The 26,437-nt window shown below is 35.9% G+C and overlaps 3 protein-coding genes across 6 annotated transcripts; 1 reads left to right on the top strand and 2 right to left on the bottom strand.

Annotated features, from left to right (window-relative positions):
• On the top strand, positions 33–17,531 carry LOC109336212 (protein SPIRRIG-like). 4 transcript variants are annotated; one of them, XM_019572669.1, is made up of 20 exons: positions 33–341; positions 1,411–1,480; positions 1,591–1,676; positions 1,805–1,861; positions 2,383–2,518; positions 2,613–2,669; positions 2,972–3,136; positions 3,486–3,677; positions 3,874–3,939; positions 5,277–5,391; positions 5,590–6,767; positions 6,970–7,669; positions 7,746–7,848; positions 7,946–9,057; positions 9,152–10,793; positions 10,947–13,964; positions 14,268–14,576; positions 15,058–15,364; positions 15,454–15,600; positions 16,178–17,531. In XM_019572669.1, exons 1-20 carry the CDS (start codon positions 184–186, stop codon positions 17,357–17,359), a joined length of 10,800 nt encoding a protein of 3,599 aa, XP_019428214.1. In that variant the 5' UTR covers positions 33–183; the 3' UTR covers positions 17,360–17,531. The 4 variants fall into 4 exon arrangements, with proteins under 4 accessions (XP_019428214.1, XP_019428212.1, XP_019428215.1 ...); XM_019572667.1 differs by having other exon boundaries at positions 1,805–1,876; XM_019572670.1 differs by lacking the exon at positions 1,805–1,861.
• LOC109336123 lies at positions 21,335–22,707 on the bottom strand. The gene is made up of 4 exons (XM_019572525.1): positions 22,640–22,707; positions 21,820–22,043; positions 21,633–21,694; positions 21,335–21,362 (listed from the first exon to the last, which is right to left on the bottom strand). The coding sequence occupies exons 2-4, from the start codon at positions 22,033–22,035 to the stop codon at positions 21,335–21,337; spliced, it is 306 nt and encodes a 101-aa protein (XP_019428070.1). The 5' UTR covers positions 22,036–22,043; positions 22,640–22,707.
• Positions 24,208–25,398, bottom strand: LOC109336121 (calmodulin-like protein 11). The gene is made up of 4 exons (XM_019572523.1): positions 25,049–25,398; positions 24,803–24,960; positions 24,631–24,708; positions 24,208–24,466 (listed from the first exon to the last, which is right to left on the bottom strand). The coding sequence occupies exons 1-4, from the start codon at positions 25,119–25,121 to the stop codon at positions 24,332–24,334; spliced, it is 444 nt and encodes a 147-aa protein (XP_019428068.1). The 5' UTR covers positions 25,122–25,398; the 3' UTR covers positions 24,208–24,331.

The raw sequence follows: 26,437 nt of genomic DNA, 5'->3' as shown, positions 1-26,437 counted from the left end.
GAGCAAGACATTTTCCGAAAAATGATACCATATTAGTTTCATCATTGAACTAATTTAAAAAACAATAATCAGAGAGAAAAAGAAATAATCGACGTGGCAGATATTGGTGGCGGTGGAGTTTGAACGGTGGTGATGATCACTGTATGAAAGTGTTTCAAAGAAGATCGAAGGAAGAAGAAAACGATGAAATGGGTAACATTGCTTAAGGATTTCAAAGACAAAGTTGGACTTACTCAATCGCAATCTATTTCTACTACTCCTTCTGTTTCGTTTTCGCTTTCTTCCTATCACGATAACAATGCCTCTTCAGCTTCGCAAATTTCTTCTTCGTTTCTTACCAGGTTCGATATGTATTTACGTTTTTATGAATTGTTTGAGTGTTGCATTGTCTTCAATTTTGCTTGTGAATAATTGAAAGAAGAAAAGAGAAAAAGTTAGTTAGTTGTACTCTTTCTTTTTTGATCAAGGATTTTGAATAATGCAACATGTATTACAACTAAGAGTTTCTTTATTAGTTTATATTTGCTGATATTCCTCTCTCTCTTTTTTCGAGGTGCTATTTATCTGTTGTGTCGATGATAAGCTGTAAGGATTTTTCTAAGTTCAGTTTAAGCTTATGATATTGATAAATGCTGGGTAGAAAGGTTGAGTCTCCTTGATTTTTAGTGAGAGGCGTTTGAAAACTTTGATAGTTTTGGACTTTTAGTTGCGTATGAGACTGCTAGTATTTTTTTGATAACTAATGGGTTTAACTTGTGTGGGAGCTTGATTATTTTATTATCTTATAAGGGAATATGCAACCAACTTCATTAATATCGGTAACATTCCAGTCTTATCAATGTTTGATATCTGAGAGCGATACTTGTTTGGAGGGACATGCATGTCGTCCAAAGGGATTAATTTCTTACCCATAGGATGAGAGATATCGTTATACAGAAAAGTGGTTATTTTCTGGTATGGAAGCTTAGTTGTGTGATAGGACATATCACCATGTGTAGCTCAAATGGGGAGTTGGCATTTAAGCTCTTGGCAAGTTTTGGCTTATCTGCTTGATTAGTTATTGTCAGCTATGAAACGGATACATTTATTGATTATTGATTTGAAATTAAAAAATGGTTGAAATTTTAATGAAAATGCACAACTTCTTAATTTCACATGTCCATTCGCAGTGGACAATTGGACACGTAAGCTGATGCATATTTTATTACCAAATGGCAGCGTTAAAGATTTTAGAATATTTTTTTGCCTTGGTTTATTGTTTGGTATAATTTTTTTTTATGAAAATGTATTCGGATTTTTGTAAATGCTGTTTCATAATTGATAAGAACTAATTGGGATTGTTCTTTTTATCATGACATGCTTTGGTTATGATATTATATGTGGTTATTACCTTTTGTATCTTTAAATCAGGGACACACCTGAACTGGGATTGGACTTCAAGAGATTCTGGGAAGAGTTTCGCTCATCCAGCTCTGAGAAGGTTCTTTCTTGCCATTGATTAGTTTGATGGTCTCATCTCATACATATTTGACCTGGTATGGTTGATTAATGTAAATCAGGAGTCGCTAATGCTTTCTCATTTACTTGCAGGAAAAGGAAGCGGCATTGAATTTGAGTATAGGTGCTTTTTGTAGATTAGTAAAGCAGCACGCTAATGTAGCTGAATTAGTTGCCATGTAAGGAAAACTTTCCTCTTAGCTTCATTGCATTGCTACATGCTATAATTTATATGCTAGGGTATTGTTGTCATTAGGTGGTAAGAGGAACTGTTTTTCCTGAAGTAATGGACTTGTTGGTTTTGTAGAATGATAATCCTAATATACTTAATTTGCCACTTGGATGCTGCCACATGTTTTTGCATGTATGCGCTTTACTGGTCTATTGTGCAGAATTCTTACTTTTATTGTATTAGATGCATAATTGATTGATGCTACTTATATGCTGAACTGTTCTGTTCCAGTGCTTAGATATGAATAAGCATTGTTGAAGAAAATGTTGATACTTAATATTGTTGTAACTAAAGTGGTATGCAAAGTTGTGGACTTATAGTGGAAACTCTCTTGGTTATCAAATGAAACTTTGAATTTATGGTTGATGCACTTTGTGGCCGAATATATTAAAGTTGTAAAATTATATATGCTATTTTTGGTTAAAGGTGAAGAAATTGTTTCATTCCACCACAAGTAGATTTAGAGACACCATTATCATAAAATAATCTTGAGAGGTTTGCGTCTTTCTATTATCTTTCTGGATATTGAAAAATATTGCCTGGACCTTTCCTGCTTAAATATATTTGCTATTCTTAAAGGTAATGAGTTCTGAAATATGTTATTCATCTTCCTAAGGAATTTAACTGATTTTTATAATGTTGATGGTGATTAGGTTAGTTGAAACACACATATTCTCTTTTGTTGTGGGAAGAGCGTTTGTAACAGATATAGAGAAGTTAAAAATCAGCAGCAAAACAAGTTCTTTGGATGTTACTCAAGTCTTAAAGTTTTTCTCTGAAGCCACAAAGGTTGTTCGGCTTTTACATTTATTCTCTCTTGGTATGGCTGATTTGCTGCTTCTATGTTACATTTTTAAAGTTAAACTGGTACCCTTTTGTGCAGGATGGGATCAGTCAAGGAGCAAATTTATTAGCTTCAGTGGAAATCCTTGTTTCTGGGGTATGTTTATGTATAAATTTTTGTGCCAAGTCACTATGTCAGTGGCCATGGTACAGATATTACTTAATTGACAGAAAAATGCAATTGACATCCGTTTTTCAATTTGAATTTAATCCCAGTTTAATTAATATAGGCGACCTTGGTGTATCACCCTTCTACTCATAGTGTTTATAAGTAATGGATTTGAGTTTGTTTTTATTGTGGTCACTTCTTTGGATTACCTAGAAACCCAATGTGTTTCCATAATTGTATGTATTCCTTAAGTTCTCATCATGAGCATTAAGCAGTAATTTTTTTTGCAGCCTAGAAACAAGCAATCTCTACTTGACTCTGGGATATTTTGCTGTCTCATTCATGTTCTCAATGCCCTTCTAGACCCTGATGTAACCATCCAACAGCGAAATGTTGCTGTTGGTCTTGAAGAAAAAAATGACAATGGTGATATTGGGCAAGACCACAGGCTTGAGGTTCCTTTCTCTCTGTTATTTATATGTCCTGCATGTCTGTTCTTATGTTCCAACACAAGATCGTATGACACACAGCTTTTTATCAAAGAATTTTTTAAATCCTTTTCTTGTTTATGACAACCTTAAGCCTTTTGCAGTCTTTGACAAATTGAATATATTAAAATCTAATCTCTGATTTTAATTTGTATTGCTATTGTTAATTGTCACATAAACTCTATTTTGCCTTTGCCCATACCCTTTCAATAGAGCACAACATAAAAAATGACTTGATTACGAGTAAATAATTGGGATCATCCATGGTCACATTTCTGCACTTTGTTAATTATATTTTGTTATTTTGCTTGTGCAGGTAGAAGGAAGTGTTGTGCATATCATGAAAGCACTTGCGAGCCATCCACCAGCAGCACAGAGTTTAGCAGAGGATGATTCACTTCAGTTGCTTTTTCAAATGGTTGCCAAGGGTTCTTTAATTGTTTTCTCTCGTTATAAGGAGGGACTTGTTCCGTTGCACATTATACAACTTCATAGGCATGCTATGCAGGTAAAGTGCAGTAATGAGTCTACAATTATGAGTCACAGAAAAGTTATAAATATTGCTTATGATGAGTAGTTTGTGCCGATCTTGTGCTCTAGGTTGTTTAATATTTATGTGGCTGCTGCTTATTTAACTCTAGATATGCTGATCTTGTGCTTCTGCTATTTGAATATTTATGTTGTTGTTGCTTATTTATTTCTAGATACTTGTTCTTCTTTTGGTCAATGACAATGGAAGCACAGCCAAATATATCCATAAGCATCATCTGGTATGTCATTAACTTTTTCTAAATATGAATTCTTTTTTGGGTACATCAAAGAACTGGTCTAAAAATAATGATCTCATAATTCTTGTATTGTATTTTTGTCATGTAGTCTTTGGTCAAATTTATCATTGCCAATTCTCTACAACATCAGGGGCTAGTTTAATATGAAAACTAATGCTCTAAGTCTCCCATAATAGAAACCTATCTCCTTGCTTTTCAGGCTTTGGCTCAAGGGGTAGGTTGATGTAGTTGTAGGATTTGAACATTGTGACCAATGGATCCCCCCTTTTGACTTCCTCTTGTCCTCTTATAGTCTTATGTCAAATTAAGAGAAAACGTGTAAATCTATCAGATGTTGTACTACTAACAAGAACTTACATTATATTATGGTCCTTATGCTGTGAAATTATATGTTTCATAAAAAGATATTTCAGGTTTTGTAATAGAAACACGGATCTGTTACTCAACGCAAAAATATCCACAAGGTCACCCCAGACTCTTTTCCTTGCTAAACTTTAGGGAAGTAGGAGGGAGGAAATACTTATAACAGGAGATTTGAGTGGTAATTATTTGGCTTAAGGGCAAAAGTATAAACGAATCCAAAGTAGGATTGTTAAAAATTAAAGGCATTGTCCATATTGTTCGCGAATGCTTCATTTGTTTTTTCTTCATCAGTTTGGATATTCCTCAAAGACAAGGCAAGGCAATAGGACCGTTTACATAAAATAGTTGTGTTATGCATGATATATTGAACCAACCAGTTTAGAACTTTTACAACATATCTTCAGCAACCAAGACTAACTATAACACATAGTTTTGACATCATACCCGAAGTCATAAAACATCAATACTGGAAATTTCTTTTGCTTAACCAAAGACTTCCTGAAGATGCCATTTAATTTGGGAAACTCAAAACATTATTAGACCAACCTACTGCTCTACATATGCACTGAAATCATTCCACATCTTAATAAAATGGATCATTTTATTAACAAATCATGTCTCAATGCTTAAAAGTATCTCTTGTCCGCTGGCTGTGTTGGATCTTGCTTTGAAGTCCTTAATATCAACATGTTATTAGTGTAATCCACTTTGAAACAGTGCCTTTTGCAGGATATTGCACCAACAATGATTCACAGTGTTCATTGTATTCATTTTATGGTTTTAAAATTAATCTGATATTGCACCAATAATGTACGTAACCTTACCCCTGTAAGCGGAGAGGTTGTTTCTAGGATTTGAACTCATGACCTCATGATCACTGCGCAGAAACCTTACCATTGCATCAAGCTCAACCTCTAGATTAATCTCCTTCTGTGATGTTTCTTTTGTCCATGCAGATAAAAGTTCTTTTATTGGCCGTGAAAGATTTTGATCATGATTGTGGAGATTCTGGCTATACCGTAGGCATTGTTGACTTGTTACTCAAATGTGTGGAATTGTCATACAAAGCTGGTAATTTTATACTTAGTTCTGTTAATAAAATAAATAAATTAGAAGAGGAATGAATGAGGTTCTCATATTTGTAGTTGTTATCATTGCATAAAAGTTGGTTGAATATTTTTGCCATGGGTGCTACTAGTTATTTATTAAAAGCTTTCTACCTCCTTTCCCCTGGTTTAGTATTTCTGATTTCTTATATTTATTTTGCAGAGGCTGGTAGTGTCAGACTGCAGGAGGATATACACAATGCCCATGGATATCAATTCCTTGTTCAATTTGCATTAACTCTGTCCAACATGACAAAAAGTCAGGGCTTTCAGTCCATTGGTTCCAATTCGTGTGATGACCAAGATGTTACTACAGACAGGTCCCAAAATAGTAGAGAAAATAATTCCAATGAACTAGAGAAGTCTTCCATTCAATATCCTTCACCTACACTCTCTAGGTTGCTAGATGTTCTTGTTAGTTTAGCTCAAACTGGACCTAATGAGTTTCTTTATACTTATGGAGATAAGGGTTCCAAATCTTCTCAAAACAAGAAGGGTGGTCATGATCATAGAAGAAGGAGAAGTCGTACATTATCTTCTGATTGGCTTGGTGATGAGTTATGGGAGAAGAACAATGGTAAAATTAAGGACCTTGAAGCAGTCCAGATGTTACAAGATATTCTACTCAAAGCTAATAGGCAGGAGTTGCAGGCCGAAGTATTGAATAGACTGTTTAAAATATTTTCTGCTCACCTAGAGAACTATAAGCTGTGTCAGCAATTAAGAACTGTTCCACTTTTAATCCTGAACATGGGTGATTTTCCTTCTCCTTTGCAAGAGATGATCTTGAAAATCCTTGAATATGTCGTGACTGTTGTAAATTGTGTTCCTGAGCAAGAGTTGCTTTCACTTTGCTGCTTACTGCAGCAACCAATAACATCAGGGTTGAAGCAGACAATACTTTCTTTCTTTGTAAAACTCTTGTCCTTTGACCAACAGTACAAGAAAGTTCTTCGTGAAGTTGGTGTTTTAGAAGTTATGTTAGATGATCTAAAGCAACACAGGATTTTGGATCCTGATCAACAGAATGTTAATTCCAACCAGCTAGGGAGGAAAGATAGCTCTAGCAATTTCAAGAAACATCTGGACAAGGATGTTATTATTACTTCACCGAAGCTCATGGAATCTAGTTCTGGTAAGTTCCTTATTTTTGAAGTTGAAGCTACAATTGCCGTGGCTTGGGACTGCATGCTATCTTTATTGAAGAAAGCTGAGGGTAATCAAGCTTCATTCCGCTCAGCTAATGGTGTGACTTCTGTATTGCCTTTTCTGGTGTCTGATGTACATCGTCAAGGGGTCCTCAGGATATTGTCCTGTCTTATAATTGAAGATACTTCACAGGTTTGTTGACATTTTCTCACTTTTTCTGTTTTAAAAATTTGTGCGGGTTTTTAAAACTAGCTTATAATATGCATGTATTAGTCATAAAAGGATAATTCTTGAATGCCCTAAATGCCTTGGAGTGAATCATGCCTTTAAGATTACTTATGTTGTTTTATTGCTAACTTGAAATCAATAAGGTATCTGATTAGACTTCTATCAGGCTCATCCTGAAGAATTAAGTGTGTTGGTTGAAACTTTGAAAAGTGGAATGGTGAGCAATGCTTTAGGATCCCAATACCGGCTTTCCATTGATGCAAAATGTGACACTATGGGAGCACTGTGGCGGATTCTGGGAGTGAACAACTCTGCACAGAAGGTTTTTGGTGAAGCCACTGGGTTTTCTCTTTTGCTTACTACACTCCATGGGTTCCAAAGTGATGGTGAAAACTTCGACCAATCTTCATTGAACTTATACGTTAAGGTGTTCACATATTTGTTGCGTGTTGTAACTGCTGGTGTGTTCGGCAATGCTGTAAATAGAATGAAGTTGCACGCAATTATATCTTCACAGACTTTCTTTGACCTTCTATGTGAGTCTGGCTTACTTTGTGTAGAGCATGAACAACAAGTTATCCAGTTGATGTTGGAACTTGCCCTTGAAATAGTGATTCCACCTATCTTAGCATCGAAGGGTTTGACAAAATCAGATGCAATTGAGAATGAGTCATCTTGTAATCTTCTATTGACTCCATCAGGTCCATTTATTCCTGATAAAGAGCGAGTTTACAATGCTGATGCTGTTAGAGTTTTGATCCGTGCATTGTTGCTGTTTACTCCTATGGTGCAGTTAAAACTTCTAGACTTAATTGACCAGCTGGCTCGTGCTGGCCCCTTTAATCAGGAAAACCTCACTTCTATAGGTATGTATTAAATTGTTCGCTCTTATTTGCAATTCTTCTTGAACACTCATGTACTCTTTTTTCTTGGTGTCTATAGGTTGTGTCGAACTTTTGCTAGAGATAATCCACCCTTTTCTTATGAGTTCGTCTCGATTACTTCCTCACGCATTAAAGATTGTGGAAGTCCTTGGTTCTTACAGGTAGGATTCATATTTTTATGGCTGTTTTTAAAAGTAATTGCAACCATTTAATCAGCTCCTCTATTTATATTTGAATAATTTTCTCTCTCTTGATTAGGCTATCTGCTTCTGAACTTCGTATGCTCATTAGATATGTTCTGCAAATGAGGCTGAAAAATTCAGGACATATAATTGTTGAAATGATGGAAAATTTAATTCTTATGGAAGATATGGACTCAGAAAGCATCTCACTTGCACCATTTGTGGAGATTGCTATGAGCAAGATTGGGCATGCTGCAATTCAGGTTTCCTTGGGTGAAAGATCATGGCCTCCAGCTGCTGGTTATACATTTGCTTGTTGGTTCCAGTTTCAAAATTTTTTGAAATCGCATTCAAAAGACACTGACCCTTCAAAATTTGTCCCTTCCAAGAAGCGCTCTGGAGCAAATGGACTGCCTGAGCAGCATGTTTTAAGGATTTTTTCTGTTGGTGCTACTAATAATAATAATGCAACATATACTGAACTTTATCTCCAGGAGGATGGTGTTCTAAATCTTGCAACTAGTAACTCTTCCTTCTTATCATTGTCTGGTTTAGAGCTTGAAGAAGGGAGGTGGCATCACCTTGCTGTCATTCACAGCAAACCAAATTCTTTTGCTGGGCTGTTTCAAGCTAGTGTTGCATATGTTTATTTGAATGGAAAGCTAATACACACTGGGAAATTAGGATACTCACCATCCCCAGCAGGTACACCATTGCAGGTCACTATTGGGACATCAGTTGGAAATGCTAGAGTTAGTGACTTGACGTGGAAACTTCGCTCTTGCTATCTTTTTGAGGAAGTGCTTACACCAGGCTGTATATGTTTTATGTACATACTTGGCAGAGGGTATAGAGGGATCTTCCAGGACACAGATCTTCTGCAATTTGTACCTAACCAGGCCTGTGGAGGTGGTAGTATGGCCATATTAGATTCTTTAGATGCTGATTTGACTTTGGCTGCTAGTGGGCAGAGACTAGATTCTACCAGCAAGCAGGGAGATCTAAAGGCAGATGGGAGTGGGATTGTCTGGGATTTGGAGAGGCTTGGAAACCTTTCTTTGCAGCTATCAGGAAAGAAACTTATTTTTGCTTTTGATGGAACTTCTACAGAATTAGTTCGATCATCTAGTAGTTATTCAATGCTCAATCTGGTTGATCCTATGTCAGCTGCTGCTTCTCCTATTGGAGGTGTGTAACTAAATTTAGGTGACAGTTTTTGTTTCTTTCTCCTGTTTGAGTTGTTTCCTCAATTTATGATTTATCCTCATTTTGGTTGTTGCAGGTATTCCCCGCTTTGGACGCCTCTCTGGAGATATTTATATCTGTAAGCAAGGTGTGATTGGAGAGACTATCCGTCCTATTGGCGGGATGGAACTTGTCCTTGCTCTTGTTGAAGCTGCAGAAACTGCGGATATGCTGCATATGGCACTCACTCTTCTTGCGTGTGTGCTTCATCAAAATCCTCAGAATCTCAAGGACATGCAAACATGTAGGGGCTACCATCTGCTTGCTCTTTTTCTGCGTCGTAGAATGTCATTATTTGACATGCAATCTCTTGAGATCTTCTTCCAAATTGCTGCTTGTGAAGCTTCATTTTCTGAACCAAAAAATTTGGAAACTACTTTGTCTCCTGTCTCGTCCCTGCTGGAAACCAGTCTTGAAGATCAGTATTTGTCAAAGTTTCATGATGAGAATCCTTCTGTTGGATCTCATGGAGACGTGGATGACTTTTATGTACAAAAGGATTCATTCAGCCACATTTCAGAGTTGGAAAATACTGATATTGCTGCAGAAACTTCAAATTGCATTGTATTGTCAAATGCAGACATGGTTGAACATGTCTTGTTGGATTGGACATTGTGGGTAACAGCTCCAGTTTCAATCCAAATTTCATTACTTGGGTTTCTTGAGAATTTGGTGTCCATGCATTGGTACAGAAATCATAATCTCACAGTTTTGCGGAGAATTAACCTTGTTCAACATTTACTAGTGACTTTGCAAAGGGGTGATGTTGAAGTTCCCGTCCTTGAAAAACTGGTTGTACTGCTTGGGGTCATTTTGGAAGATGGGTTTCTATCTTCTGAGCTTGAAAATGTGGTTAGATTTGTGATTATGACATTTGATCCACCAAGGTTGACCCCACGTCGTCCAATTATGAGAGAGTCAATGGGGAAACATGTAATTGTTAGAAATATGTTACTAGAGGTGCTTATTGATCTACAAGACACAATAAAATCCGAAGATTTGCTTGAGCAGTGGCATAAAGTTGTGTCTTCTAAGTTAATTACTTACTTTCTTGATGAAGCAGTTCATCCCACCAGTATGAGATGGATCATGACTCTACTTGGCATGTGCATTACTTCCTCTCCGACATTTGCACTTAAATTTCGCACCAGTGGAGGTTATCAAGGTTTAGTTCATATGCTCCCGAGTTTCTATGATTCCCCGGACATTTATTATATTTTGTTCTGCTTGATATTTGGCAAGCCAGTTTATCCTAGGTTACCAGAGGTCCGCATGTTGGACTTTCATGCTCTTATGGCAGGTGATGGAAGTTGTACTGAACTAAAGTATGTAGAATTGTTGGAATCTGTGATTGCTATGGCAAAAACTACTTTCGATAGAGTCAGCATGCAATCAATCCTTGCCCACCAAACTGGTAATATTTCCCGGGTTGGTGCAAGCCTCGTGGCTGGGCTTGTAGATGGAAACTCAGACTTGGCTGGTGATATTCAGGGAGAAGCTCTGATGCACAAGACATATGCTGCTCGCCTTATGGGTGGAGAGGCATCAGCCCCTGCTGCTGCAACTTCAGTTCTTAGATTTATGGTTGATCTAGCTAAGATGTGTCCCCCTTTTACTGCTGTTTGTCGACGTACAGAATTTCTTGAAAGCTGCATTGACCTATATTTTTCTTGTGTGAGGTTTGTTTTCAGATGGCCTCTTATATCTTTTTGCACTACTTTACTTTGATTTCCTTATCTATAATCATAGGGACTATTTAGGTGAGTTTTTTGTTACAGTTGATCATAGTCCAACTGAAATATGTCCTTTTTTAAACTAAACTGTGCTTACAGGGCTGCGCATGCTGTTAAAATCGCTAAGGATCTCTCGGCAGTGGCGGAAGAGAAAACCTTCAATTATGATGATGATACTTGCAGTTCCCAAAATACATTTTCTAGCTTGCCTCTGGATCAGGATCAGTCTATCAAAACCTCTATTAGTGTTGGAAGCTTTCCTCAAGGACAGTTAAGTACAAGTTCTGATGATATGGCTGCACCGAGAAACTCTATGGCTGGTGAGAGATCACCAAATAACGTTCCTGTATCTGAACTGAAGTCAGATAAATATGTCCGGGAAGATTTACAAACTTTTCAGAGCTTTGATGGTGATAACGCTGATAAAGATTCTGCCACTTCCAGCGCAAACGAGTTCACCTTTCATGGAATCAAAGGCACTTTGGAGATTCTCCCGCCAACATATTCCAAAAGTTCTCCATCTTTTGCCATACGAGACTCTCCTGTTTTTTCAGAAAAGTCTAGTTCTAGAATTCCCCTTCCACCTTCTTCATCGCCAGTTGTTGCATTGACATCTTGGCTAGGAAGTGCAAACGATAATGAAGCAAAATCCCCTTTTGATTCTTGCATGTCCCCAGGGGAGTTTGATCCATCTTCAGACCTGAACTCTACTTCTCGAGGTCCATCTGCCACAAATGGTTACTTCGCTGTAACTGCAAAGCTGCTTTTGGATATAGATGATTCTGGATATGGTGGTGGTCCATGTTCTCAAGGAGCTACTGCTGTGTTAGATTTCATTGCAGAAGTCCTTTCTGATTTTGTGATAGAGCAGGTGAAAGCATCACAGGTCATGGAGAATATCTTGGAAAGTATTCCTTTATATGTTGATGGCGAAGCTGTGTTAATTTTCCAGGGCCTGTGTCTTAGTAGATTTATGAACTTTCTTGAAAGACGACTGATGCGTGACGATGACAAAAGTTTGGATAATATTAGGTGGCCCTCAAATTTAGATGCTTTGTGCTGGATGATAGTTGATCGTGTATACATGGGTGCTTTTCCTCAGCCCTCAGTGGTACTGAAAACACTTGAGTTCTTCTTATCAATGTTGCAATTGGCAAACAAAGATGGTAAAATTGAAGAAACTGCTCCTGGTGGAAAGAGGCTCTTATCAATTTCTAGAGGAAATAAGCAACTTGAGGCTTATATTCATTCGATTCTTAAAAACACTAATAGAATGATATTATATTGTTTCCTCCCATCATTTTTAGAGAGTATAGGGGAAGATGATCTTCTTTCAGAGTTGGGTTTGCTCACTGAATCTAAAAAGAGATTGTCGTCAACTTCCTGGCAAGATGATTCAGGAATTGGCATATGCACATTCCTGCAATTATTGGTTGCTCATAAAAGAATAATATTCTGTCCCAGCAATACTGATACAGATCTTAATTGCTGTCTATGCATGAATCTGATATATCTTCTCTATGATACAAGACAAAATGTACAGCATATTGCCATTGATTTGTTCAAGTATCTTCTGGTACATAGGAGGGCTGCATTGGAAGACTTACTTGTATCTAGACCTAATCGGGGGCAGCAACTTGATGTACTTCATGATGGTTTTGATAAATTATTGACTAGAAGTTTGTCTGAGTTTTTTGAGTGGTATCAGAATTCCGAACCGGTTGTGAATAAGGTATTGGAACAGTGTGCTGGCATCATGTGGGTGCAGTATATTGCGGGATCAGCAAAGTTTCCAGGAGTAAGAATCAAAGGCATGGAAGGTCGTCGTAAGAGGGAAATGGGAAGAAAATCTCGGGAAGCTGCAAAACTGGATTTAAGGCATTGGGAACATGTAAATGAGAGAAGATATGCACTTGATTTAGTCCGCGATGCGATGTCCACTGAGTTGAGAGTTGTAAGGCAAGATAAGTATGGATGGATTCTTCATGCTGAGAGTGAATGGCAATGCCATCTCCAGCAACTTGTGCATGAAAGAGGCATATTCCCACTCAGTAAATCCTTTTTGACAGAAGAGCCAGAATGGCAGCTCTGTCCCATTGAAGGTCCTTATCGAATGCGGATAAAACTTGAGAGCTCCAAACTGAAAATTGATACAATACGGAATATTTTTGACAGGCAGTTTGAATTAGAGGAACCAGAGATGCCTGAATTAAAAACTGAAAAAAATCATGATGCATTGTATTCAAAGCCTCAACTTCTGAGTGATAGTGATAAACAGAGTCATTCTGATGGACTGTTTGATGAATCTTTTTTTCATAAGTTGGATAGTGTAAAGGACACAGTTTCTGACAAGAATGAGTTGAATGAAGACAAGCCCAGTAGTATAATTGAAGCAAGCCTCCATTCTGCACTTGAGCATGGTGCCAAGTCTAGTGCAGTATCAGTCCCAATAGAAGAAAGCACAGAAGGGAGATCTGATGTGGGATATCAGAGACAATCTTCTATGAAAGTTGATGAGCGTAAGATTGCCGATGATAAATATGATAAAGAAGTGCTCAACAATGGTGAATATTTGATTAGACCTTTTTTGGAACCATTTGAGAAAATACGGTTTAAATATAATTGTGAGCGGGTTGTAGGTCTTGATAAACATGATGGTATATTCTTGATAGGTGAATTCTGTTTGTATGTAATTGAAAACTTCTATATTGATTACTCTGGTTGCTTCTGTGAGAAAGAGTGTGGAGATGAACTTTCAGTTATTGATCAGGTGCTAGGTGTCAAGAAAGATGTTAGGGGCAGTGCAGATTTCCAATTGAAATCACCACTATCATGGAGCACAACAGCTAAGTCATTGGTTGGGGGCAGGGCATGGGCCTATAGTGGTGGTGCATGGGGGAAGGAGAAAGTGCATAGCAGTGGAAATTTACCTCATCCTTGGCGAATGTGGAAGCTTGATAGTGTTCATGAGATTCTGAAACGTGATTACCAACTTCGTCCTGTTGCTGTTGAAATTTTTAGCATGGATGGGTGTAATGATCTTTTGGTTTTCCACAAAAAAGAGAGAGAAGAGGTTTTTAAAAATCTGGTGTCCATAAATCTTCCTCGGAATAGCATGTAAGAGCAATTTCCATTGCCTTTAATATTTTGTTTTGGTTCTTCATATTTGTTGTAAATTTACTAGTAGCATAATGCTTTTGACATGATCGCTGGTTTTCGAGCTTAGAATTTATGCTGCAATACTTATGATGTTTACAGCATTAAGTTCAAGGCCTTTTTGTTGTTAGTGAAATATGTAATCAATCAAGAACTGTTCTTTTAATGTTTAATGTTATGTTATAGAATCATACCTTTGATATCTGTTTTTACGTTTTCACTTTTTTTGGGGGGTTTTGAACCTAATTTTCTGCATTGTATCAGGTTGGACACAACTATTTCAGGATCATCGAAACAAGAAATCAATGAGGGCAGCCGTCTTTTCAAGATAATGGCGAAATCCTTTTCAAAAAGGTGGCAGAATGGAGAAATAAGCAATTTTCAGTACCTCATGCATCTTAACACCTTGGCGGGCCGTGGATACAGTGATCTTACCCAATATCCAGTCTTTCCATGGGTCCTTGCAGATTATGATAGTGAAAATCTTGATTTGTCTGACCCAAAAATATTTCGCAGGCTTGATAAACCAATGGGCTGCCAGACACCTGAAGGTGAAGATGAGTTTAGAAAAAGGTTGGTTTCTATGAAAGAATTTGTGATTTTTTGTCATGTTTCAAATTTTCTTCCATTTTTTATGTTGCTTTGTTTAATTCATAACAACAATAAACAATAACCAAGCTTTAGTTTTTCTTTCTCTCTAGAAATTGGTCTAACATTCATTTGATCTACTTCCATTATTGGGGCTTCTAACGGTCACTACCACAGATGCACAAACCATCTGGCACACGGATTCTACCATCTTTTCTAACGCAGTAGTTACCTCAACTTTTCTCCCTAATGCATTCGTTCATAATCTTCTTATCTCGTCTAGTGTATCCACCCATCCAATGTAACATTATCATTTCCGTTGCATTGAGTTTATTCTCTTGTTAACTTTTTACCATCTAGCATTCAATCTCATATAACATTCTGAGTTATATATCATATATGTGCAATAAAATTCACTTATGCTTCATAATTGGGATATAATATTAACACAATCATTATATATTAGATATGACAACTGGGATGATCCGGAGGTCCCAAAGTTTCATTATGGATCTCATTATTCTAGTGCTGGAATTGTCCTATTCTATCTTCTCCGCTTGCCGCCATTCAGTGTAGAGAATCAAAAGCTTCAAGGTGGCCAGTTTGACCATGCTGATCGCCTTTTCAATTGTATAAGGGATACTTGGTTAAGTGCTTCTGGGAAGGGATATACTTCTGATGTAAAGGAACTGATTCCCGAATTTTTCTACATGCCTGAGTTTTTGGATAATCGGTTCAATCTTGACTTGGGAGAGAAACAGTGTGGCCAGAAGGTTATCCTAGTGCTGATATTTACTTGCTCCAAGTGCCAAAATGTAGGTCATATGACTTATAAATTTTGTTATTATGGCGTTTCTTTCAGGTTGGGGATGTTATACTACCTCCATGGGCCAAAGGTAGTGCTAGGGAGTTCATCAGCAAGCATAGGGAAGCTCTTGAATCTGATTATGTCTCAGAAAATTTGAATCACTGGATAGACCTCATTTTTGGACATAAGCAAAGAGGGAAGGTGGGTGTCTTGGTTGGGTGTATAGATACTTGTCCCCTCATCTATTCTGATTGTTCTTGCAATTTCTGAATCTTAATGCCATGTTTGTTCTCTAATCATGTTTTCTTGTTAAAGGTTTAGCTTTACAATCCCTCCCATGCGTTGATTATTCTAAACTATTTAAAGAGTATTGGGAAATAATATTTTATTTCTAGCACTGCCCAATCTTCTGTATAATTCTCAGTCTTTTACTGCATCTGTTTTGTTGTATTTCAATTTGTAACATTAGTATCTTCAGTTGCCTGTGTTTTGGCATGTAAAGTCATGCAATCATACACATTTGTAAGATTATGACCACCATGGTTTTGTAGTGATCAGTAACCTGTCGGTGTTACATTATTTATTAAATTCTTCCCCAAAGCTTGTGGAAATTTCATCATATGCATTTAATCATAGATTCACAGAAGTGGGACTATTGGCCTTTCTTATGATTATATTAGGTCAATAAGTATGTTCTCAACCAATGTGCTAAATTCACCTCCATTTATAGTTCTTATGTTGTGTTGCTAATATCTATTTTTCCTTGTACCATGGACAGGCTGCTGAGGAATCAATCAATGTGTTCTATCATTATACCTATGAGGGGAGTGTGGACATAGATTCAGTTACAGATCCTGCAATGAAAGAATCCATTTTAGCACAAATTAATCATTTTGGGCAGACACCAAAACAACTGTTCCTCAAACCCCACCCGAAAAGGCGAACTGACAGAAAGCTTCCTCTCCATCCTCTTAAACATTCCAGTCATCTTGTTCCACAGGAGATTCGCAGAAATTCTTCACCTATCACTCAAATTGTCACTCTCAATGATAAAATTCTCATAGCAGGATCTAACAATTTGCTTAAACCAAGTACATATAGTAAATATGTTGCCTGGGGTTTTCCTGACCGTAGTTTGAGATTTATTAGCTATGAGCAGGATAGACTTCTTTCAACTCACGAGAATTTACATGGAAGCAATAAAATTCAGTGTGCTGGTGTTAGCCATGATGGTCGAATTCTGGTTACTGGGGCTGATGATGGGCTAGTTAATGTTTGGAGAGTTAGTAAGTTTGGACCCCGTGCCTTGCGTCGCTTGAAATTGGAGAAGCCACTTTGTGGGCATACAGCGAGAATCACATGCCTTCAGGTCAGCCAGCCTTACATGCTTATTGTGAGTGGATCAGATGATTGCACAGTTATTACATGGGATCTCAGCTCCATGGCATTTGTAAGGCAGCTCCCACAATTCCCAGCACCAGTTTCCGCAATTTTTGTCAATGACTTGACTGGAGAGATTGTTACAGCAGCTGGTATTCTTCTGGCAGTTTGGAGTATTAATGGGGATTGCCTTGCAATGATCAACACATCACAACTGCCATCTGATTCTATTCTCTCAGTAACAAACAGTACCTTTTCTGATTGGTTGGACACAAAGTGGTATGTGACAGGTCATCAGAGTGGATCTGTTAAGGTGTGGCAAATGGTTCACTTCTCTCACCCAGATTGTTCCCATAGCAAATCATCAGGTTTTGGTGGGTTGAGATGTTCAAATTTTGGCGCAAAAGAACCGGAATACAAGTTGATCCTCCGCAAAGTACTAAAGTCTCATAAGCATCCAGTTACCGCCGTCCACCTCGCAACTGACCTAAAACAGTTATTGAGTGGGGATTTGGGTGGAAATTTACTTTCTTGGACACTACCTGATGAGACTCTGCGAGTGTCATCAAATCAGGAGTGAAACCGATAGGTGATGGTTAATTGTAAAGACTTAAGCTTTTGGCCAGCCTTTAATTGTTGAATCCTAACAATGGGTTCCAAATGAATCTCTATTGTTAAAAGCCAGATTCATGTTCATAATTTGCAAAATTTTGCAAAAGAAGAATGCTAATGCTGGCCTGGATCTAAACAAGGAAAACAAGGTTGACAAAGAAAAGATGGGACCGCACCCAAGAACATAGAAGACCAATAAGCTACATCATGATTAGTACCCCGTGGTTGCATTTTGTGGTTGAATCATATATAAAGAAAGCTTGATATTTGATAGTATGGGGAAAAAGGAGAATTATGTTGTTCCCTCGGTCTTGTATTTTGGATGAGCAGCGGAGGATATTTTTTTAATATTGCTGAGATCCATGGTTTTTTGTTTGATGTAAATATGTGAAGCAGTTTGTAATGTGTAATAAGTTGTATAGGCGTGCTGTGATATGGAATGTGATTTGAATGATAGTCCCATACCCCATTGTTTAGCTATAATTGTGACTGCTTCTGGGATGAGTCATGACCCTTTTTTCCCCTGACCCACTTGCAATTCAGTTCTATGTCGAGAAGGCTTGTTCTCTGCTTCTTGACCTCTTTTGAAAATGAGAAAGCTTTATTACAAGGGTAAACACTTTTGGCTTGCACAATTTAGTGTTTTCTGGGTACCAAGCTTGTGCATGTGTATGGGAAATGAGCCTTGTTCCTCGATGCGCAGAAATGATTGATAGAATGCTCGACAGAACTATTTTTACTAGGAATGTTTATGATGGACAGTAAATTGTGGCTAATTTTAACCTTAAGGCCCAACTGAACCTGGCCTGTTACTAACTAGCCCACTATCCTGCATACAGGGTTCGGAGACTTCATTCTGGAAAAAGGTATTTCTGGTTTAGAATTTCCTCTTTCTTGTGTGATGACTGTACCTTCTTGAAATACTTGCGTACAAAACTATATTGGCAAACCTGACTTGTAGCTTTTACGGGAATGATTTTTTGAATTGTTGAGATAGATAAAATAAATTTCAGTACGGTGGATATTTCAGTGAAGTCTGGCTTATCAGTTCCTAATAACACGAATACTTTTAATAGAGCATCATGCTCAACGGATTCATGATTTGGCAACATAAGAGTGCCCTTAGCATAAAGATGATTTATGCCAACATTTTGAGATGTAAGGGCACATTTTAATTTATCTTAGTAAAGAATAAGTTTGCATTTTAAATTGGTAAATACATATTTACCAATATACATGAATTAATATATGCATAATTGTTGATACAAACTACTCTTAAATAACTTCAAACGTGTCATTTATCTAGAAACTCATTAATTTTAGCATACCTCTTTTTCTCTTGTCTAGTAGAAAGTTAAAAGGTGTCAAGAGTCAATGATTAGAAATATTGTATATATCTTTTTCTCTTTGTCTTAATGTATTATTTAATGATTTATTTACATTTTCAATATAGAATTTTAAATTTTTTAACCTATTGGCCCAAAATGATGGATAGTAAATCTGGTTTGCAAAAAATAGTTATTATATGAAGTATGAATTTGTCTCTGAGTTGCAGGTTAACAGCCAAGTGGATACTTAATTTGATTGTCCATATCTTACAGGTCTATGAGCAGCCTATATCCATATTGAATCAGAGTTTACAGAACTTAGCTGTCACTCAATTACGTACCTTTACAACGCATGCTAAGTTTCACTGTGAATCCCTGAAAAGCATTAAACAGAGTATTATACTAATCAATACAATTTGTAGATGCCAGGCTGTGTGGTTGACCGTGAGAAATTTATCCAAATCAACGGCTGAAATCAGGTTTTGGAACTGTGATGGTTAATACAAAAAGGTAAGAGATATCTATTTTGTTCTCAGATACTGGGTTGTGGGGACCTGGAAATAACATTAAATTGAAGTAACTGGAAACATGAATTGACAACTGAGGTTGAACACACCATCACCAAGTAGAGATACAAAGAAAATGACACAGTGATTATAGACAAACAAATATGCCAAAAAAAGTGCATAGAAATTCTGAACAACCCTCCCTCCACTTTTGTTACGCAACCCGATAATTGTAGGGGCTGTTGTCTTTTGTCTCTCACCAGAAGGCCCAACAGTAAGTGTGATCTTATTTCCAAAGATAAATAGAGCTGTCATCCTAGAATGTCACATGTTCGAGCCATGTTGGGCTCATTATGTTGGACCCAGACTGCTGTAGTCACCAATTTTACTGCACTTAGTGCAATTACCGAGGCTGGGAATGAAATGCATCTTTTTTTATCTTCAAAAATATTTATAAATGAATATATTTTTAAGGGTTCGGATTTGATGCTGTCACTAGAGTGACTACAGCAAATCCACTTTCAATCATATCTTAGCTCTTCAAATTTTGGGTCAATTTTTATATGGTTCATCCAATTATTGTGATTATAAAGGCTCAATTTCCATGACCCTTTCTCATTCATTTCTCTACTCTTTATCACATTCAATCCATGAGATCTTCTATTAAACTTAAATAAACTATGCTGCTCTTTATATTCAATTCTTACGATTCACTATTAATATGGTTGAGGTTGATGATCTTTCCTAATGTGACACAAATAATGTTTTACCTTCCCTTAAACTTTCTTAGCTGTGCTATTCAATTTCATTGTACAGTATTTATGTACACTCCTTTATTGGATTCACTGTTACACAGGGTGGGTTATGTCTCTCTCATATTCAACTTCTCTTTACAATATTTGTCCCATTATATTCTATGTATATACCTCAATCGTTACTATACCCATTGTACTTTTGCTTACTTGTTTGAAATGAAAACAACTTTGACTACTTTACCTTGTCTTTTAGCTTCAATGTTTCCCATTCCTTTTCTTCTCTAATTATTTTCTTATACAATACATGTTTGACCTGGAACATGCATGTGCTTATAAGTTATAACTGCTTGATCTACACTCCTTTCATTCACAATGAGAAGAAAGGGTCACAGGGGAAAAAGTGAAGCTGCCAGCATGATCTAGGTTTGGTTAACGAGAGCTAGAGAGTGCTTATTAACCTTGACTAGGTCATGCTGAGCCAGCCTCACTCCTTCCTATTTTGGAGACCAATACATTCCATCTTCTACACATCTTAAGAAAGACACAAACCCTAAAGGCTAAAGGTGAGTGCAACAGTGTAACTTGGTATATTCTTTCTGTTGTGGCAGACATGCCCTATATCCATTTGCCCTTACATTGCTTATGTTCTTTTTTCTATCCCTTTCTTTTTCAAGGCATGCATTGTGTCTTGCTTACAGCATTGGAGATAGGAGTTGGTAGATTGCATTTCCTTTTTTTAACTTTCCCTGACCTTTAACAATAACATGTGCTATTTAAAGTAACCAAAACATGGAGCTGATTATACAAATTATAAATGTTCTCTTAGGTTCTACTGCTGATTATTATTTGATAGAATGGTTGTTGTCATCAAGCAACAGTTGATTAATGCTTTTAATATTATTCTTCATTTTCAACTGTGTGTAGTTAGTTCCTTGGATTGTTTGACACTTGGGTTCTGTTTTTGTCAAATCGAATACAATCTAGTGATCCTATCTAAGAATTGAAATTGTACCCAAAAAGAGGTGGCGAGAATCTAAAAAATATGAAGTGAGGCAAGAGATTATACTTCGAGTAATCGAATTTTCATAGGCTGAGAAACTAGCTAGTTAACTTGTTTGTTACCTGATACTAAACATCTGAACTTTTGGATGGTCTTATTGTCTCAAACATTAGGATAAACCAATATAGAGAGAAGGAAATGGTAGCTCCAACTAAGATTCTTTTCTTTACTTCATATGCTTGAATTATGCATTACAGTGCTATAGCTGTTACTTATTTTCATGGCTGAAGACACTTGCTGATTCTTAGCTAGCTGAAACGATAAAACGTAATTACTTAAGTATATGAACTTTTTTTATGTAACTCTCTCAAACCTTTGTTCCCTGAGCAAAGGTTACTATTTGCCTTAAAAAGCAAGTTATGTTTAAGTGTCACTTTTTACTATTATTGCATGAGTTCTAAGTTCTAACAACAATGATAAAATGTAAATCATTTAATAAAGTATCATACCTACCAACTTTGAATTCACTTAAATAAGTAGCACCTTTTAAGTTCAGAATGTCATGTGCTGTTTCATAACATATTATCCCATTTAGTTTTAACTTACAAAGATTCTTTAATTATTGTTTTTATAGAACAATAGTAATACACACCTAGTTGCAGCCATAACTATTTGTTTGAGCTTCCTTCTTGGCTCAGTTTCAGAGGTCAATACCTGAAAAACCAGAAGCACAAACATTATTGTACCTAGTATTATATACACAAAGACATTATAGATTATTCTGGGACCTGTGCATCTCTATTCCCCATTATAAATGACTAGACTCCCCCAACCAATACCTGACTCATCATTAGATCACCATGTCTCCAATGGAACCCAAAGTAACTAAGAATGCATCTCTCAAACTCCTCCACCAGCTTCACATAAAGCGAATCCGCATCCGGTTCATTCTCAAAGAAGGCGTATATGTCATCTTCACATCCCTCACATTTCCTTATGTATTCAGAAGCCAATCTACATAGATGAGGACAACTTCTCCTATCTTTGAACCCCATTTGCCTAGCTGCAACATATCACAGAAACTTGCACATATATATAAAGATTGAAACCAATCCAATTGATATTGCTGTAGAAAGAGCATAGTAAAAGATAGAAATCAAATCAAGTAAGAATCTAACAGAATTTGAGTATTTCCTCTTTTTGTCTGTCCTCTTTATTTCCTTCATTTGGCACACCATTTACAACCTTTCCCTGTATATTATATTATACACTTTTTACCAATATATAAAATACTTCTTGCCTATGTTTATTGACATGATAACCTATATTATTTGTGAACTTTTCAACTTCATATTTTTATACTCTAAAACACTTGTTTATATATCTTTTTCTTTTATCCATCACATCACATGATCACAATAATCTGTCCTAGCATAGCATCAAGGGAAATGTGTCCAAATATACTTTTCTTAATGTATATCCTCTACTGAAAAGAATTACCTAGTATGTGATGCAGATAAGATAGTATTCATTTGGGGTGAACCGGTAATTATGTTATGAACACACGAAAACAATACTACAAACATCATATGTTTTGTGGATCCATGCATGCACGTGTGTAAGTAATGGAACAAAAGAAAGTATTATCATTATTATTACCTACATAATGGGAGAATCTTTCAAGCTTAGGGACGTGGCCAGAGCGTGATAATCTAACATATGGAATGATAGTTGCTGTTAGTTATTTACATAGCTGAAGATAGTTGCTGTTTTTTTATATTTGTCGCTGAGCATCATCATTTATCCCATGTTATTTAACGTACATGTTATTCATGTTAATATGATGGTGTTTAAGCTGCTTTATCTGCTGATGAGTCCCGAGTCACTGCTGGGGTCAATTTTTTGCATCATTGAAGGAATATTTATCTTTACTTCGGTGGTCCATAATAGTATAATATTATAGGTACAAACCAGAAGGTGCTATTGAACACCAGAAGGTGCCTCTATTTACATAAACTGCTGTTGAACACCACAAGGTGCTGCTGTTGCTCACAAAAATACTAATATGAAGGTAATGAAATCACATCTGCCCCTTCGTGTTTGATAGCATCTTGAAATGATAACAGTTTTTAGTAGTCAAATGTTACCTTCATTTGAATTAAGTTACCTCTTTTAAATTTATAGTAATCATGGTATGCTAGAGTAAAAATTATGAGTACATTATAGAAAATTTTGGAGTTAATACTATTCTGCTATTCTTTTAGTCTATGGCTATTATTGTTGCCTAACTATATGCTCTTGTCTGGAAATCGGTGAAAAACCATGTTTCACCCAAGTAAATAACATTTGTGTTTGTGTGGAAGCTTGACTTTGTAATTTCTCTGCAAACATGATTTTGCACCTTGCAAACCTATCCAAACATGCACATAATGATTTGTATTCATATGTTGATCTATGAATTTTATGTGAACATAAACACGCTTTCATACCTGGATAATACTATTAGAAAAGCAGATAATTTACAAAAGAGTATAAAATGTATACACTGACAGTGTAAAGATTTATACACGTGTACTTTATCATCCACCATTCATTTGTATTACTTTTTCTGAAAAGTCAACGATAATTAAAGTAGGAAAGGACGATAGCTAATAATAGCATAGAGAGGAAGCCCTAAAACGTGAGCAATGACGGCAAGTTTCTACTTTCAACGACACTAGCCAACCTTCATGAGTTAATTTGAAATATTTTATAATCTTGTGTTATTCTATTGTCTCTGTACTCTTTATTATTTGATTATTTGCTTATTCCCAACAGTGAAATCTTATATCACTATACCAACGTCTTGGACAAAAAAGTCTCAGTGCATTCTTTACATATAAGATAAACTTTCTTTTTATTACGAAAAGTTGTCAATTTTCTAATTCTTTTGGTAAACAAGAGGTAAAAAGCCCAAAGAACAAAGCAGATATCGTATCAAAATAGTAAGATGGGATATAAAAACCCATTAAAATTAGGAAAAATCAAACTAACTTTTATTTCAAGGGGCAGTTTTGGGGCTTGTTGAAATTTGATATTTAAGATTATTCAACAATATTTGAAGAAGTTACATCACTTTATAATAAGTTATGAATTTTTACACGTGCTTCATATTTTATTCTCTATATGACAAAATAGACACAAGGAATAACTTGGGTCGACCACCAAGTCAAGCTTGACCAAAAATCTAAAACTCAACAGCACTGTGTCATAAATCATAATAAAACAATGTAAGATGATAATTTACATAAAATGTTAATGGTCTTATGTGTTACTTTGTCCCCAAGACTTAAAACTTCAAATAAAAATTGATCAATTTAGGATCATTATCCTTGCAAATTCTTCATAACTAACTTGACCATCCCCATCCAAATCTGCTTCTCTAATCATTTGTTCAACTTCTTCATCTGTCAACCTCTCTCCCAATTTCATCATTACATGTCTCAGCTATAAAATATCAAAATTACCTTATTTTAGTCATAATCAAATTAAAAGCAAGAGTTAAGAAAAAAAACACTTTTTTTAATTTATGTAGTACTAACTGGTTATAGAGAACAAGAATATTTCTAATGTGAGGATACATTAAAAGTGCATAATGCAGATTTATATACCTCAGTGGCTGAAATGTATCCATCATTATCTCTGTCAAATACTTTGAATGCATCTTTTAGCTCCTCAACCAGACTTTCCTATTATAATTGAAAACTTTAGCATTGTTAGCCTTAACCAACTTAACATTTATCAACCTTTGTTTGTAACAAATGACAAGCTTATGTTTCTTACCTTCATTTTTATTCCCATAATATGCAAGAACTCTTCAAAATCTATGCTCCCTTTTCCATCAAGATCAACTTCACCAATCATATCTTGGATTTCTTCCTTAATTGGATTTGCGTCTAATGATTTGATAATGGTTAATAGTTCATCCACAGAAATTAATCCTATACATCACCAACAATTTCAACAAATCAAAGTCAATTTATAATTAATGAATCATAATGATTATGGTGAAGGAGCAAAAGAACACACCATCAGAATCCTTGTCAATAAGGCAAAAAGCTTCATGAAATTCAGCAATCTGGTCTTTCAATGCATCTCCCATTTTTTTTTCTGCTGCAGGTTCAACTGAAGTAGAAAGTAGGTAAAATGTAATAGAGGATAAATTGCTTGTTCCCTAAGTTATGGGGTGATAAAGATTAACTTTTGATTTGATGTTATAGCATTAGCTTAATTTGCTTTTATAGATTGGAGACTGCGTGAGTGGGGCCACTTTTTAACAATTATTCAAAAGGTCAAAACACGGTTTGTGGAGAAATTTCAATTCAAATGCAGGACAATTTCCAGAAGAGTTTTAGGGAACATTGGGAAACTTTCAATGGGACTAGTTTCATGTCCCACATTCCAAGTACAAGGTAGCACTCTCCAAGGAATCCCACCTTTTGGGTGCAGCATAATCTTTATTTATGACCAACAGGTTCACAAAATTTGCATAATTTGTTGAGAACTTTATTGGATAAGATATGATTAAAAATGAGATAAAATTGAAATAATTCCTACTATAGAAAAAATGATTGAATTTTATTTTAGGTAATTTGTGTATGTATGGAGGAGACCAAAATAAATCTTAGTAAATAAAGTAAATCAAATAAGAGGTAATATATTTCAAGAAGTAAAAGAAAACAAGATAAATAATAAATGAAATAATTAGGAAGAATTTAAATATCAATGCCTTTGTCAACTAAAACAATTGATGATAAATTATTATAACATGTTTGTTCCAAAAAGCCGAAGCAGAAATGTCTTAGTTACTTCAGATATGACACTCATTTTTTTGTAATATACTCCCCAACTTTATATATCTTTTGATGTTTAAGGCTGTATACATAATTTAAAAAATCATTGTGATGTAAAAAAATGTAACAATCTTCCTAAAATAACCCTCATTTAATCCACACTGGGAACTAAAAAGAAATGAAAAAATAAGGGTGAAAAAAGGATTGACAAAAAATGGTTTAGTTAGAAAATACACTATAAATATGTATTGATTTTTTAAAACATCAAAAAAATTGGAATAGTATGAAAAAATAAAAACATGAAAAAAACAAGGATACTTGAGCATTCAGTTAGTGAGACTAAAACTTGATTACAGGTCTTGGCCTATACCAGTCTAGGCTATGGTTGAATTGAGCTTTCTGCATGCAGAGCTCCACAACACAACATTCTATTGTCTTCCTTGAGAAGCAATTCTTTAGTACCAAGTTTGTTGCATAGCAGAGTCAACCTGTATTCATGGTGAACCACTGTTTTAATCTCTCCTTTGTTTCATCTCACAATGGGAGAGAACCACAACTAATCATAAATTACTTCCCCTAATGTTATGTTATAGCTTTCTCTTCCTTGTACTTTTCATTCTCAAAA

The sequence above is a fragment of the Lupinus angustifolius genome, chromosome LG20 (assembly GCF_001865875.1).
Source record: "Lupinus angustifolius cultivar Tanjil chromosome LG20, LupAngTanjil_v1.0, whole genome shotgun sequence".
In the NCBI taxonomy this organism is placed as follows: Eukaryota; Viridiplantae; Streptophyta; class Magnoliopsida; order Fabales; family Fabaceae; genus Lupinus; species Lupinus angustifolius.
The sequence above is the reverse complement of the archived record's forward strand: the minus strand, read 5'-3'. Positions and strand labels throughout refer to the sequence as shown.